Source organism: Calonectris borealis, chromosome 1 (assembly GCF_964195595.1).
Source record: "Calonectris borealis chromosome 1, bCalBor7.hap1.2, whole genome shotgun sequence".
NCBI classification, from domain to species: Eukaryota; Metazoa; Chordata; class Aves; order Procellariiformes; family Procellariidae; genus Calonectris; species Calonectris borealis.
In genome coordinates this window covers 7,819,275-7,833,329 of record NC_134312.1, presented here as the reverse complement: position 1 = coordinate 7,833,329, position 14,055 = coordinate 7,819,275, and the positions used below count along the sequence as shown (strand labels likewise).

The following is a 14,055-nucleotide window of genomic DNA, read 5'->3' as shown; positions in this document are numbered from 1 at the left end:
ATTGTATCTGCATAGCATTCTACTGGAGGACTCACTCACATTGATACAGGTTCAGGATTGGTGCCTTAATTTATACAAATGATTGTGGATACTGGAAAATGCAAAATATTGATAAATATAAAATATGGTCTCTTAGATTTCAGAGGTAACACATGAACTGTCAGTTCTGTGTATGAGCAAAACAAACTGATGCAACTTCGGGTTACTTTTTTCCCAGAAATTAAACTATTGGATAGTGTTTTCACTCATTCTTGACATAATAGTACTTGAAATGTTCTTGCTGAGCTAATTAACTTGGTGACTACATTCATAAAAATAACTGTAATTGCACTAGCACTTATTTTATCTTACTTTATCAGGAAAAGATGCTCAAAGACAATGAGATTCTCAGTCATTCAAGAGGGTATACAAATTAATCATTGCTTAAGTCCTTCGTGTCAGTGGTCACTAGGAAAAAGAACCACATATTCCTAATTTTCCTAAAATGCTTTTCATCAGCGTGTCTTGCAAAACCTCATATTGGAGCTCAGTGTCATTATCCCCATTGTACAGATTGGAAAATTATGCGAAGGTGATAAAACGTAACTGTTTCACATGCACAAACAGCCCTGAAATCCGGAAGATAAGTTCAGTATGTGAGTAGTTTAATGGTGCGTCTGTGTGGTTATACATGTGCTTTTTTCTGTAAGTTTAATTCATTACTTTCTTTTATTCAGTTGGGACTCAAAACAGACAACAGCCTCCTGTTCCTCTGATTTGCACGCAAAAGTCAACAATATCAAGAAAGAGAAACAAAAAGAAAAAACTGCCCCTCAAAACTGTTGAACCAATTACCATGAATAAGAAACCCAATGCTGCAGAGAACGAAAAGAAGCTATCAGCCAACTCAGAACGATCGAGTCTGCAAGCAGTTGAACCCCCCCTAAAACCAGAAACCCCTGTTTCAGGATTTGGAATTATCCTTGAATCGGCTTCATCAGATGTAAGTTAATATTTTAATACACGGGCTCACAGGATTTTAAAGCACTAACTAGTTCAGGAGTTCAATACTCAAGTCAGCTTGAGTGTGTTCCCTCTTCTTGTCGGAATAAACAAGCAAATCTTGGGTAGGGTTGAATGGAGACAGTAGGATTAGACATGGGGAGTGCTGATTACAAAGTTTTGGGGTTTTTTTTTGCAACTTTCATGAGCATGTAGTTCTCCCTTGAGTTCAAGGCTGCCTGTTGTTTGAGCTTGCAGTGGAAACTTGTTCTTCATCTCTCCTGTTGCCAAGAGCCACCGTGAGATTAGGAGCCGTGAAAAGTGTTGCGTGTACAAACCATTCACAACCCTCATTTGCTGATGAGCGCACGTAATCCACACGTACGCCCTTATCCTGCCAAGATGTATTTATGTGCGGTGTTTCATGCCTGGCTGGTCCCACTGGCTTGAGGGGACTCCCCACCTCTATAAAGTTCATACCTCAGTCTTTGCTGAATTGGGTCATTCAGTCTTCATCACTGTGGTTGCTGGTTGAGGGCCTTGATGCTGTTGATGATGTCAGTGTGACTAAAGGGGCCAAAATTTGCCATACTAAAAATACGTACTTTTCACATGTGAAATTGCAATAAGCGTATTTTCTTGATTCATGTAACACGTACGCATTGATAGAAATTTCATGTATCTGGTGGCTGATTGGCTTTGTTTAATGACCAAATAGATGTCATCTGAACCAGTTCACTGATGAGTAAACTGATCATTAATTTCTCTAATATATTTTTAATTTTGAGCAGGCAGTTTCCAATTTCCTAAGTACCATGAGCTAGAAAAACATAATTAAATTCAGTATCAATAAGCGTAAATGAAAACAATGCAGCAGATAATATTCTACCTTTCTGGAAGTGGGAACTAGTAATAAAAAAGAGCAGTCATGATAATTCAGTTATATAGATGCAAGCGACACCACTAATTAGATTGCAGTCTCATGCCACAGAGTTGGTATAGTGATACAGAGTAACTAGTTTGATGCTTTTTCAAAGGTTTTCCTTTTGTAGTATTATGCTTAATAATGTTTGAGGGAATGGTTTGGAGAAGGACTGGTAATTTATCTCCAGTACGCAATTTGTGCTTATAATTTTTCTTTGCTTGTGGCACTCTTTTCAGCTTGAAACACGGTTTTGAAGACAGTTTTGTACTTGCAATGGAATTTAATTTGGCTTTATGAATGTGTTCCATCGCTGGACACAATTCTTTGTAGGTGCCAATTTGACCTAAGAAAAAAAAGCAGAGAAAACATGTGGCTTATAAATCAGGTCCTCGTCCGCCCTCCGATGCTGTGGCCCCTGCTTGCCACAGTAGTTGTTTGACTAAATTTACAGAGCCAGAATCCCAAGACAAACAAATTGATTTTGTTTTGTCTTTGGAAAGAAACCAGCTGAGTTCTGAAAATAGGTATATTTAACAGTGAAAATAAAATGTGACCTTAAACATTTTGAGAAGGCTAAAGAAAGTCACTTCTTTCAGCATGAATGGCAGTATTACCTTTTTCTATTTACTCACAAGCATCTCTAGTATGCTCACGACCAGCATGTCTGAGTGCCTGAAAAAACTGAAAGACATTTTACGCAGCACCATAAATAAATGCTCCGTTGAGAATATTGCACGGCTTGTCTATAGTGTGTGCTGTGTCATACGCCAGGACTGCCGCCGCTATTATTTTGCCAACATTTATTGAACTTCAAGAAAAATCTCAGTTTAATGTGTATAAAATTGGGGCTACCAAAACCAGTGCAATTAGTTCAGATTTGCTGAGATGAAATACTGCTACTTATGGAGGTGGAAAAAGTCTTTTTGAGACCAACTCTTAATCTGGCCCATGAATCAGAGAACCTGCTTTTTAAATGTAATGATCTGTTACTCTTAGTTAAACTTTCTTGTGTTTGTTTTGCTGTTATAATATTTCATTTATAATCTAATCATTTCTAATCTACGTAGTACAACCTACTAAAATTTCTAGGATTAAATCTAATTCTCTGCCTGTTAATTTTAGCACAGCAAAAGCCTTTGGCATTCAGGTCTTACTTATTTTATTGTACACAAATAGTTTACCCACCAGTTCCTTATGCCATGATCATTATCTACTAACAAATGCTTTTCCTTTTGAGAAATCACATTCAAAGTGATCATAAAGTTCAATTAGGTACTGATTGTCTTTGATTGAAGAATAGTTTACTACTAAAGGAAAGCAAGAATAAATCAGCGTTTTGCCTTCAAATTATTTCGCTGATACACAAATTGATTCCTATATTAAGAATAAAATAGCCAAAACTAAAATAATATTGACTCCTCCATGCTGGTGCGCTGGTAAGCTTTGAAATGTATTTTACAGCTGTATTAGTGAAGATGATTTGTCTGCCCTAGCTGTCTTGTGTCATTGAGGTCATCTTAGATTGCTATCATAAGGCCCAAGACCCAAGTAACAAAATACGACAGGATACCTTCATCACCATGACAACTACATTCTGATTTTTGATTAACATGAAGTAGAATTTTTCCCAAGTTGTAAACTTGGCCCACGTTTATTTACTCTTGAAAATCTTTTCTGTCACCAGAAAGTTTAGAAGTAACATATTAAAATCCCACCTACATCAGAAGATTGTCAAATGTCAAATAGAGTAACTCTGACTGTTTTGCTGGATCCAGCATTTTGAAAGTTCTCAAGGTAAAAAACAACTTTTCATCCAGAACAAGCTGAGAAACTTATGTGCTTTTTAGATTTTTTTTTTTTTTTATTACTCTCTGCATATTTTAAGATTTTTCATCCTGGCTTCCCAAAGCATTGTAATCCTCAGTTTTATCGCACAATACACATGCATATCCAATGATAGTATATGCTTTGAAAATATTCTGCTTGCTGCTCTCTTGATACTGATTTTTAAAAATCCATAGGAAAAGAGTTACACAGCCAAATCCTTCTGAGATTGGCAGCCCTTCCTTCTGTCTAGACTCAAGACGTTTACAGGTGATTTGATGGGAGATGGCACTTGCTCTTGCTCTGTAAACGTCTTTGAAAACGCACCATCACTGGTGGATATATTTTCATGTAGGGGAAAAAAAGAGCAAGTTATTAGGAGCAAGGCTGTAACGTTAGCTTATTTTCTCACATCAGGACCACTGATTTTTACCCCCCTTGCCAACTTCCAGATAATATCTTAAAAATTTTAGTTTATTCATGATGTATCTTCATTCTAGATATATAATTATTCCGTACAGACGTCTTGTGTAAGCACTGTGGTAGTCACAGAAGAAAATACTGCAAATATTGTGCGTGTAATTTCTGATATGTACAGACAGGGGCAGCAAAAAGACTCTTAGTTAAGGGAACTTCCTTGAAGGCCTTTGACTGCTTTGGCCCAGAATGCACTTGAGATGAAATAGTTGTGAAATACAGGATGATTTTGTTTCCTGTTCTTCCCTTCCATCTCACTTTCTACCAGTCGCGTAAATCCCTGTGATTTACCACTGAGGTTTTTTGTGCTGAAATAAGCTGTCTATCTAACATCATCCTGTTCTAAGGATGCATTTTGGGAATATGAAAAGGAGGGAGAAACGGATGATCAGCAAGTGCTGGCTCCAAGGACAACCTTAAACTCATCATCTACTTGTACTCACACGGGCTGTATCTGCGCTGGAAGCCTTCTTGGGAAAACCACGTGGAACGGGCAGGTAGCCCTGCAGTTGTCCTTCTTGGAAATGCCTGGCTGCCCCACAGCCCGCTTGTTCACATCATTTGGCAGTGAAACGAGTCCATAAAACGGTTAGATAAATGTCCAAAAAGCTTCGCATAGGAGTATTGCTCTGGGATGATCCTCTGGTTTGTCATTATTATCCAATATTGAAAGGTACTTCTTTTCTTTTTGTTAGCTGTACGTCTAGAAATAATGTCGGTAATTGTTAACTATTACAGCAGCTAGACATGAGTATGATTATTTGATTTGCCTTTTAAGGTGCTTATTCACTGATGGGGTTTGATTTCAATGAAGTAGGCTGCTGTGGTACTGTATAGCTGGGAAAAGATTTCGTGGTTTGATTAAGTGATTGTAAAGTCTCACCAGATGCATGATTGAAGTAAAATAATGTATTTGAATGCTCTTTTAATGAAAACATTTGTATTCTTTTGGTAGCCAGAAGTGCAACTTGCAGAAGGCTTTGACGTCTTCATGCCGAAATCTCAGCTGGACTCTATATTATCAAACTATACTCGCTCAGGAAGTCTGCTCTTTAGGAAGCTGGTCTGTGCATTTTTTGATGACAAGACTTTGGCTAACTCTTTACCAAATGGCAAAAGGAAAAGAGGGCTCAATGACAACCGGAAAGGACTAGACCAAAATATTGTGGGTGCAATAAAAGGTATGTTTTTTGCTTTCTTTCATATGTGTAATTAGAACATATTCTCAGCTAAGGAGAGTGTAAGGGGATTAGAATTTCTGACGTCTGTTAGGTCTATTAAAATATGCAGTCTTATTTTTATTCCCTTTCATTCACTTGTTAAAAATAGCTTCTACGGGGACAGCTTGTGTTAATTTTAAGCCAATGATCCCGGTTTCTGAAGTCAGGCTCTAAGGTTAGAATCTCAATGTTCGTGTAAGATAATTATTTTTTTTTCTGGATATCAGAGATGCAAAGAAATCTTGAAAACATAATGACAGTGTAACTGATCCTCTTCAGTCAAAATTCTGAGGCTTGCACTGCATCTGACTGTGTCTGCTCTGTAAATAGTTTGGTAGCTGGATTGGGGAGAGATGGAAGAAGATAGTACTGGGACTGAGATGAGTTTGATGTTCATAAGAACTGTGGTGGTCCTCCTCTTGTGGGAGCAATTTCTCAGTCGGGGTGAAGATCCTGTGCTAGGTGTTTTTTCTTAGCAATCACTGCTTTCTTGCTTCCAGAAGAACATGTGTACCTTCAAACTCTGTGATCATGACATATAAAGAGCTAATATTAGGCCAGAGATTCTGAACGGGATTCTATTATTTTGAAATTTGATATAGTAGGGGAAATACCCAGGTTACCAAAAGACAGGCTCTAAGCAAAGTAGAGCTTATTTTAGAGGCTGTGACTCATCCTGAGGTATAGATTGCTAACCTAGGAGACATAAGGCAATGAGAAGAACTTCTATAAGTACATTGGCAGCAGAAGGAGGCAGGGGAACCTTTTGCAACCACCTCTGTGTCCACTTTTGGCCCCCTCTCCCCATGCAAGAAAGACATTGACATACTGGAGTGAGTCAGGTGTAGGGCCACCAAGACTCGTGGTACTGAAGCAGGTAAGTGGTGAAGTACGTATGTGAAGTGACATATGAGGAGAGGCTGAGAGAACTGGAGAGAAGATGATTCAGGAGAAACCTTATTGCTGTCCACAACTACCTAATGGGATGGTGTAGAGAAGATGGAGTCAGACTCTTCTCAGAGGCCCAAGAGGCATTGGAAACATGGAAAATTTCAACGTGATATAAGGAAAAGCTTTTTCAACATAAGGGTGGTTGAACGGTGGAATAGGGGCTCAGAGGGGCAGCAGGATCTCCATCCCTGGAAATATTCAAAACTTGACTGGTCGCAGTCCAGCGCATCATGATCTAGTTGGCCATGCTTTTAGCAGCAGGCTGGACATGGAGACCTCCAGAGGACCCTTTCAACCTGTGTGATTCTGCGATAAAATATACGTTGTGGCTATGTCATAGTCCTAATACATCTTACAGAGTTTCTGGCAGACTTTCTTACAGTTATGCTTATAATTAGGTTTCAATAACAAACACTTTTTTATACCTTTGTTTCCTGAGCTCAATAATCTGCAAAAATCCAAAGTTGAATTCACTCCATCTGTATCTCATTCTTCTTTAAAAGCTTTAATAAACAAGTTAAATGGAAGAAAAAAGGAGTTCAAAATGACTTTTTTTTAAAAAAACCCTCTAATCTGAGCAGCAGTGTGATAAAAGAAATGTTTTTCAGTAGATGCAGGAGCGCTATTAAAATAGCAATCGTTACCCACTGCAGAGAGCAATGTTTCTCAGTAGCTAAGCTCATAGTACTGGAGCAAATTCTGAAGCTTGGTTTAACCTCTTCCCTTGAGCCCGGGGGGAAGAAAGGAAGGACTTGTAGTTCCAACAGATAAATTTAATCCTTACTAGGTACCGCTGAAATAACAATGATCTTTTTTGGCATTTACAGTATTGCCCAAATGCTAGTGCCTGATTCCTGATAGGGGAGCCCATCCCTAAGAGCTGTGATGGAATAAGATGCCAAGGGCTGACGTCCTGTGGATCTTCACTCAGCCTGGCTCCAATAGCACCCTTCTTCCCTCCAAAGAGCTGGGCTATCGGGCACTGTGGTTCCATTTATTCCGAGAAATAACTGAGCCAGTATGAAATCTCCACAAGAACAACATCATGTTGTTTGCGTTATTATCGTTAGGACATTCCTCTACCACGTGCCCAGATATCCTTTAGTGGCACTTTTAGTCCTTTTCCATGACAGAGATACAAAAGTGGAGAAAAGGCTACATTCATGACAAAAAAGAGCAGAGAACTTAAAGGAGGGACTGTTTGCTTGAAAATCACTCTTCCTGTCTGAAAACATTTTAACGCCGTCCTTACAAGTAATTTAATGCTTCTGCAACAGGATGATTAGCCGGGGAGAAATTCTCTCTCTTGACTTTGGGTATTCAGTGGCACTTGTTGAATCAATTGCAGTGTTTCTCCTGGGCAGTCAGTTTCCCTTATGAATCGCATCAATCTTTCACTCAGAACTGGGGGAAAAAAGAAAAAAAGAGATCAGAAGTGGTTATTTTTCCTTTATGTCGTTGACTAGAAATCCAGCCAGAGAAGTCCTTCCCTGCAGAAGGCAATGACCTGTATTCAGATGTATGTGTGATGTGTCCCTCAAAGGTCCGTACTGGGACCAATGCTATTTGAAATCTTCATTAATGACATAGTGGGATCGAGTGCACCCTCAACAAATTTGTGGATGACACCAAGCTGAGTGGTGCAGTTGATTCACTAGAGGGAAGGGATGCCATCCAGGGGGACCTTGACAGGCTTGAGAAGTGGGCCCATGTGAACCTCATGAGGTTCAACAAGGCCAAGTGCAAGGACCTGCACCTGGGTCGGGGCAATCTTCAATATCAATGCAGACTGGGGGATGAAGGGACTGAGAGCAGCCCTGCCAAGAAGGACTTGGGGGTACTGGTGGATGAAAAGCTGGACATGAGCCGGCAATGTGTGCTTGCAGCCCAGAAGGCCAACCATATCCTGGGCTGCATCACAAGAAGCGTGGCCAGCAGGTCAAGGGAGGTGATTCTGCCCCTCTGCTCCGCTCTGGTGAGACCCCACCTGCAGTCCTGCGTCCAGCTCTGGGCCCCCTCGGCACAAGAAAGACATGGACCTGTTGGAGCAGGCCCCTGTTAGAGGGCCGTGAAAGTGGTCAGGGGCTGGAACACCTCTCCTGTGAAGAAAGGCTGAGAGAGTTGGGATTGTTCAGCCTGGAGAAGGGAAAGCTCTGGGGAGATCTTATTTCGGCTTTTCAAAACTTAAAGGGGTTTTATAAGAAAGATGGAGAGAGACTTTTTACCAGGGCCTGTAGTGACAGGACAAGGGGCAACGGTTTTAAACTGAAATAGGGTAGATTTAGATTGGACATAAGGAAGACTTTTTTTCACAATGAGCGTGGTGAGACACTGGAACAAGTTGTCCAGAGGACCCGTGGATGCCCTGTCACTGGAAGAGTTCAAGGTCAGGTTGGATGGGGCTTTGAGCAACCTGACCTAGTTGAAGATGTCCCTGCCCATGCTAGGGGAGTTAGACTAGATGATCCTCAAAGGTCCCTTCCAACCAAACCATTCTGTGATTCTATGATACAGGGGGTTGTTAGCACCGTACAGCTCAGGCGGACCAGAAAGGGGAGGTCTCACTTCTCCTGCCTCCTTCCTATTGCATTCCCATTCTTTTTTGCCCATGTTGGTGTTTCCCTAACCACACATTGAGCGATCAAAGCTATTTTGACTATCATCCAAGAGAAGAACAAGAAAGTTAGAGAAGAGAAGCAAGTTAACGTATTGACTCTCCAAGGCTGCCGGACTCTGGCTTGCTGTGCAGGCAACAGCGGGCAGTAGTCGTAATTCCCACCGTAGGCGCCTGCGGTGGGTGGGCTGGGTACAGCCTGGTGTCACAGATTGTCCCCATGTCCTGGTCACAAGCAGGAACTGCAGTTTGTGTTTGAAGTAAGCAGCAGTCTTACGTCATTGATCAGGTTCCCGTTGTGTCAGGTACTGTAAGGATTCAGAAGGGAAAGATTATTTCTGCCTTCAGAGAGACCGGAATTGTTGCAAATCGGACACTGGCAATGTGTGGGGCTGTATTGACTTCTCTGGGAAGCCCTCAGAGTTGGTCTGACGTCCTTGCTGATCAGACAGCAGAGGAAAGTACTGCTAATGCCCTTCATGCGATGCTTTTGTGAAGTTGTTAACATGGAAAGAGTTTGGAGGGTGTGATTACTTTCGGTCCCTTTATACTTATCAGCTAGCGCTGTTTCAAAAGCGTGTGTATAAAAATGCTGAGATCGTCATTATTTGTTGCATGCTTCCCCATCCTGTTCATATGACATTTACTCTCAAGGATTACAAATTCCTTGAGCTGGGACCAGTTTTCTTTCTTTGTTTGCCGGTCATAATTGGACGCAGAGCTCTCAGACCTCTGACCAAGACTACAATAGCAATACTAACAGTAATAATATTTTTTCTATTTCTGCTCTTGTTTATTTTTTGCACTCCTCTCAGTTGCGTGATAAAAATCAGTTTCACTCCATTTATAATTTTGTATTTTTGGTATAACATTGCTAGGTTTGCTGTAAATATGGTACCATTTTTATAAAATTTAAAATTGGACCTGTAGGATACTTCTTTTTTCTGGTTTGGCAGTATGAGAACTGTAGAGATTTCCGCAGTGGTAGGACTTCTGTCTTTCATCAGTTTGCCTGCAGCCTTAGGAACCTGACCAAGAGGCCACCAAATGACCAGATCTTCAGCTCTCTACTTGTACCATAAGGAAGGCAGCATTTAGGAGTGCCTGCCACATTTGGAGACTCAAAGTACACTATTATTTTTCTGTGATGTTTTTGTGTGAAATTAATGAATGGAAGACATCAGGTGTAGGCCGTTTCTGTGGGATAGGCTTTTATAAGTAGTATGATATTACTGTGATATTTATACACACGAATGACTTCTGAATGATAAACTTGTGAAACGCTGAGTTGGACTCTGTTCTCACAATTTTAGATTTGGCCATTTAAATGCTTTTTGATAAGTGGATAATTTGATATATTTTGTTTATAATCCTCTCCAGTCTCCTTTTCTCCATTCTGGTGGCACATTTCAAAAAGACGGTATCTTTTTATTTCAGTCTTTACAGAAAAATACTGCACTGCTAACCATGTGGATAAACTTCCTGGTCCTAGGGACTGGGTCCAGATTCTTCAGGATCAAATTAAACTTGCAAGACGACGGTTAAAAAGAGGCTCAGGTATGTATAAAAATACAAGGAACAACACGTGAGTGTAAGATTAAAAGCTTAGAGCCTTTGTATCCACAGAAGTGTTTTTCCTGTTGACTATGGAGTTGTACATGTTCACTCTATGAAAATTAGACCTCTAAGATTTTAGCAGGTTTCTGTGTAAAATACAGTGTTTCCTTATGTTTGGTAAGGTAGCAAGTTTAGGAGCTGTCTTTGCAGCCAAGTTAACTTTGAGTCTTTCTCAAATGTTGTCTCTAACGCCTTTCCATTAGCAGCCAAACTCTTCTTCCCAGTGTTTGATGAAATCTGAGTCCTAAACTAGCTGATCCATCCAGGGTTGCAGGTAGAAGTTTTTTAATTCTGTGTTATTTGGTCTGACAAGCCACTCACTGTACTGTTAAGACATAACCCAAATGACCTTTCTCTCTAAACTGTATGTGTCTGGAAGAATAGTTTTCTCACATTCCTTGTGAAAGAATCAGCATCACCATAGCAAAAAACACCACCCACCCTGGTTGTGCCAGCAAGGTTCTGCAGTGCATGGGAGAGAGCTTGCCAGCAGTGGGTGACAGCTAGTCTAGGTAGGGTTTTGCAGCAAAGCTGCTCAACTTGGGCTGGGATAACCTGCATGCCTGGGGCTGGGACCAGCCTGCGGTGAAGGCTCAGCGCTAAGCTTTCACCCCGACAGCACGCAGCTGGTGAGCTTTCCAGCTCTCTCCAGCAACGAACCACAACGCGCAGTCTCGAAATCCCCGGTAGAATTCATGGGAAAGCAATATGACTGATTAAGAGACGTGTAATTACTTTATAAACCTTAACTAGTGTCCTTCCCATCTTCATGCCTGCTATCCTACAAGGGGCTTTCTTCATACAAGGCTTCACTTTTCCTCATCCTCGTGTTTTCTTAAGGCTCTCTCGTGGTCGTATTTCTTGCCCATCTCTCCCTCGGAGCATCTGACACCGTTGTCCGAGGCACATCACTTGTGCCAAGGTCCTTAAACACGGTCATTCACTGTTACCGTATTTAGCTGCCTGCCCTTTCCCCTCTTCCCTTCTGCCCATCACCACAATTAAGCGCCTGTTTGCGCCCACGGGTTGACGGGATGGGAAACCTGATGGCTCCGCAGGGGATGCTGGTGGTCCCGTGGCTCCGGGGGGGTGAGCGAGACCACAGGAAAAGTCCTCTCCAGCTCCATCTCGGAGACCCAGCGTTTTCTGTCCAAAACTGTGTCTCTGAAACACACACTTAGACTGGCATCTGAAATCATTCTCCACAACGTTATTAATGCCAGGAGGGAAAAGTGTAAGACTGAGGAAAATGAGAAACACCCAGAGACAGAAATAACACGGGAGAAAAAAAGTGCAGATTATTCAGTAGCATAAGCTTCCCTGAGTAGAGAAGCAAACCAGCACTAGCCTTAAAAAGGGTTTCTTGTGCGTGTTGGGGGAGGGAGGAGAGAGGGATACAAGATAATCTTGTTAAAGACAGTGTCAGATTACTGGTGTCGTACAACAGGACTGCTTTCTGCCCCTTCCAAGGCTGCCTGTCCCCCCAGGACAGGAGGGTGGAAGCGGGATGCAAGGCTTCAATAAGGTGAAGAGTGCAGTGTGGGATGTGGGGAGCGGAGGGTCCTTGGGCTCTGTGCAGAAGATCCCTCGGGAAAGAGGATTGACCTAATTTTGTTTTGATTTTTATTTTCTTTCATCCTTTCTTATTTGCTTTTATTCGTGCCTCTGCAGGATATTAATTAAAATGACAATGACGTTCAGTTTTTGCCTTTCAAATGGGGCCACCTCCATCTCTGGTCCTTTCTCAGGATGGGAGAATCTAAGCAGAGGATATTGTCTCTAAGCTAGCAAGACTATGAAGAAAAATAAATGAAGCTGAGTATAGCGTGACTGAATAAGATAGGCTCCAGTATCTATCTCTGCCTGCAGAGGGAAGGTAACTGGTTAACCGGTATGTGGATGAGTAGTGAGCAGCAATGTACCTAGCAGCCCCTCAGGTTTATTTGCTGAAAAAAATTACACAGTACCTAGATTGGTAGAAAAGCTCTTTTTTGTGTTGTTTAGTTTACTGGTCATTCCCTGGGGTACACTGGTTTCTCTCTGACATGAGACCACGGGCAGACATGCTCTTTTCGATCTAGCAGGAGTGATTGAACACACCACCGTGGCCATCTGCACCTTACCATCCACTACCATCTTCACTGGTGGCTTAAGCTAACCCAACCTGACCTTCCACTGAAGCAAATGAGAGGTTTCCACAGCCTTTGTGACAGCAAAACAGTAGATAGATGCAGAGAGGTGGGAGCAGACGGCCGGTCGCATTATCATCTTCATCTTGTTGAAACGAGATTTGTTAGTACTTGTGCATTACAACTGCGAGCTTCTGATACGAGAGATATAGAGCTGATCAGGCGACAGATCCTTTCGTCCCGTATTTTGTTTCCAACGATGGACAGATGCCTGGGAAGGTCTATAGGACCAAGGGAAGGTTGTTGCGATGCTTGCTAGCATAGTCTCACAGCCCTCAGCAGCTTTATCCTGATATAAAACTGGTGGTGTGGGAACTGTGCACATTTTAACTATTCATTGTGAAGCCATACCAAAATTGTTAAAGCTGTGTGTAACTTACAGAGACCAAAACAGGAGGGGAGGGCAGGCATGGAGGGAGGTTTGATCTGCTATGGGGGGAAGGTGTCCCAGAACTCCATGTTGCAAAACTTAGCTTTTAAGAATCTGAAAACTACGGGGGTCGCAGCCACTGAGACATGGGACTCATCACTCTGCCAGCTGAGCTCTTGGGCTCTTCCAGTCCATGTGTGGCCGGTGGAGCAGAGGCTGAGCCCTCCCGAGCGAGTGTCCTCATGTCCATACTCCCAGGTCATTCTCTTTTGGTTTTGTCTCCGCTTGCTCACTGAAACATGCTGGCTAAGTTTGTGGGTATAGACTAAGGTGCCCAAAGAACAAAACTGAGCCAGCGTTAAGTTAAATTCACCCGAGACTTTCCGAGAAAATGCGTCTCCCTTCTGCCTGATCTCACTGATTTATCTACATCGGTTTCTCGTTTGTGTAATGTACAGGCTTTATATGGAAAAAGCTTAAGACAACGTTTTAGTCACCACTGAGTTCAGCTAATTTTTAACAGCAGAAGTATTTAAGAGAGGAGGGGCAGGCTTTCCATCCTGCTTGCCTTCCCCTGAGCCATTTAGTACACCTCTGATTAGTTTTTCACTTCAAGCCAGGCAGTAAGACACTGCATTCACGAGCAGCCCTGTCTGCTTTATTCTGTGAAACATTATTTCAGTCTGATAACGTAAATCCTGCTCTAGCTGTCAATGATACTAATAATGTCAGAGAATTCTAGCAAATGAGTGGGGTGGATCTGCTTTTCGTACCTCTTTCTATAGGGCGTACTCTCCTGAGTGTTCCCAAATTAAATGAAATTGTGATCACTGGATCATAGATGCTGCCCAGCTTCAACTTTATTTATCACGTTTGGCTCATCTCCT

At 41.9% G+C, this 14,055-nt stretch overlaps 1 protein-coding gene across 11 annotated transcripts in view; it reads left to right on the top strand.

Moving 5' to 3' along the window:
* BEND7 (BEN domain containing 7) overlaps window positions 1–14,055 on the top strand; it is a 46,853-nt gene that overhangs the window by 21,872 nt on the left and 10,926 nt on the right. For 6 of the 11 annotated variants that reach the window (XM_075143842.1, XM_075143824.1, XM_075143850.1 and 3 more), the window contains 3 exons: window positions 717–982; window positions 5,163–5,388; window positions 10,430–10,549. In XM_075143842.1, coding sequence (XP_074999943.1) covers window positions 717–982; window positions 5,163–5,388; window positions 10,430–10,549 — 612 coding nt within the window. Of the gene's footprint in view, window positions 1–716; window positions 983–5,162; window positions 5,389–5,654; window positions 8,090–10,429; window positions 10,550–12,693; window positions 12,973–14,055 lie in introns of those variants that run through there. The other 5 variants (XM_075143869.1, XM_075143861.1, XM_075143833.1 and 2 more) reach the window with 4 other exon arrangements.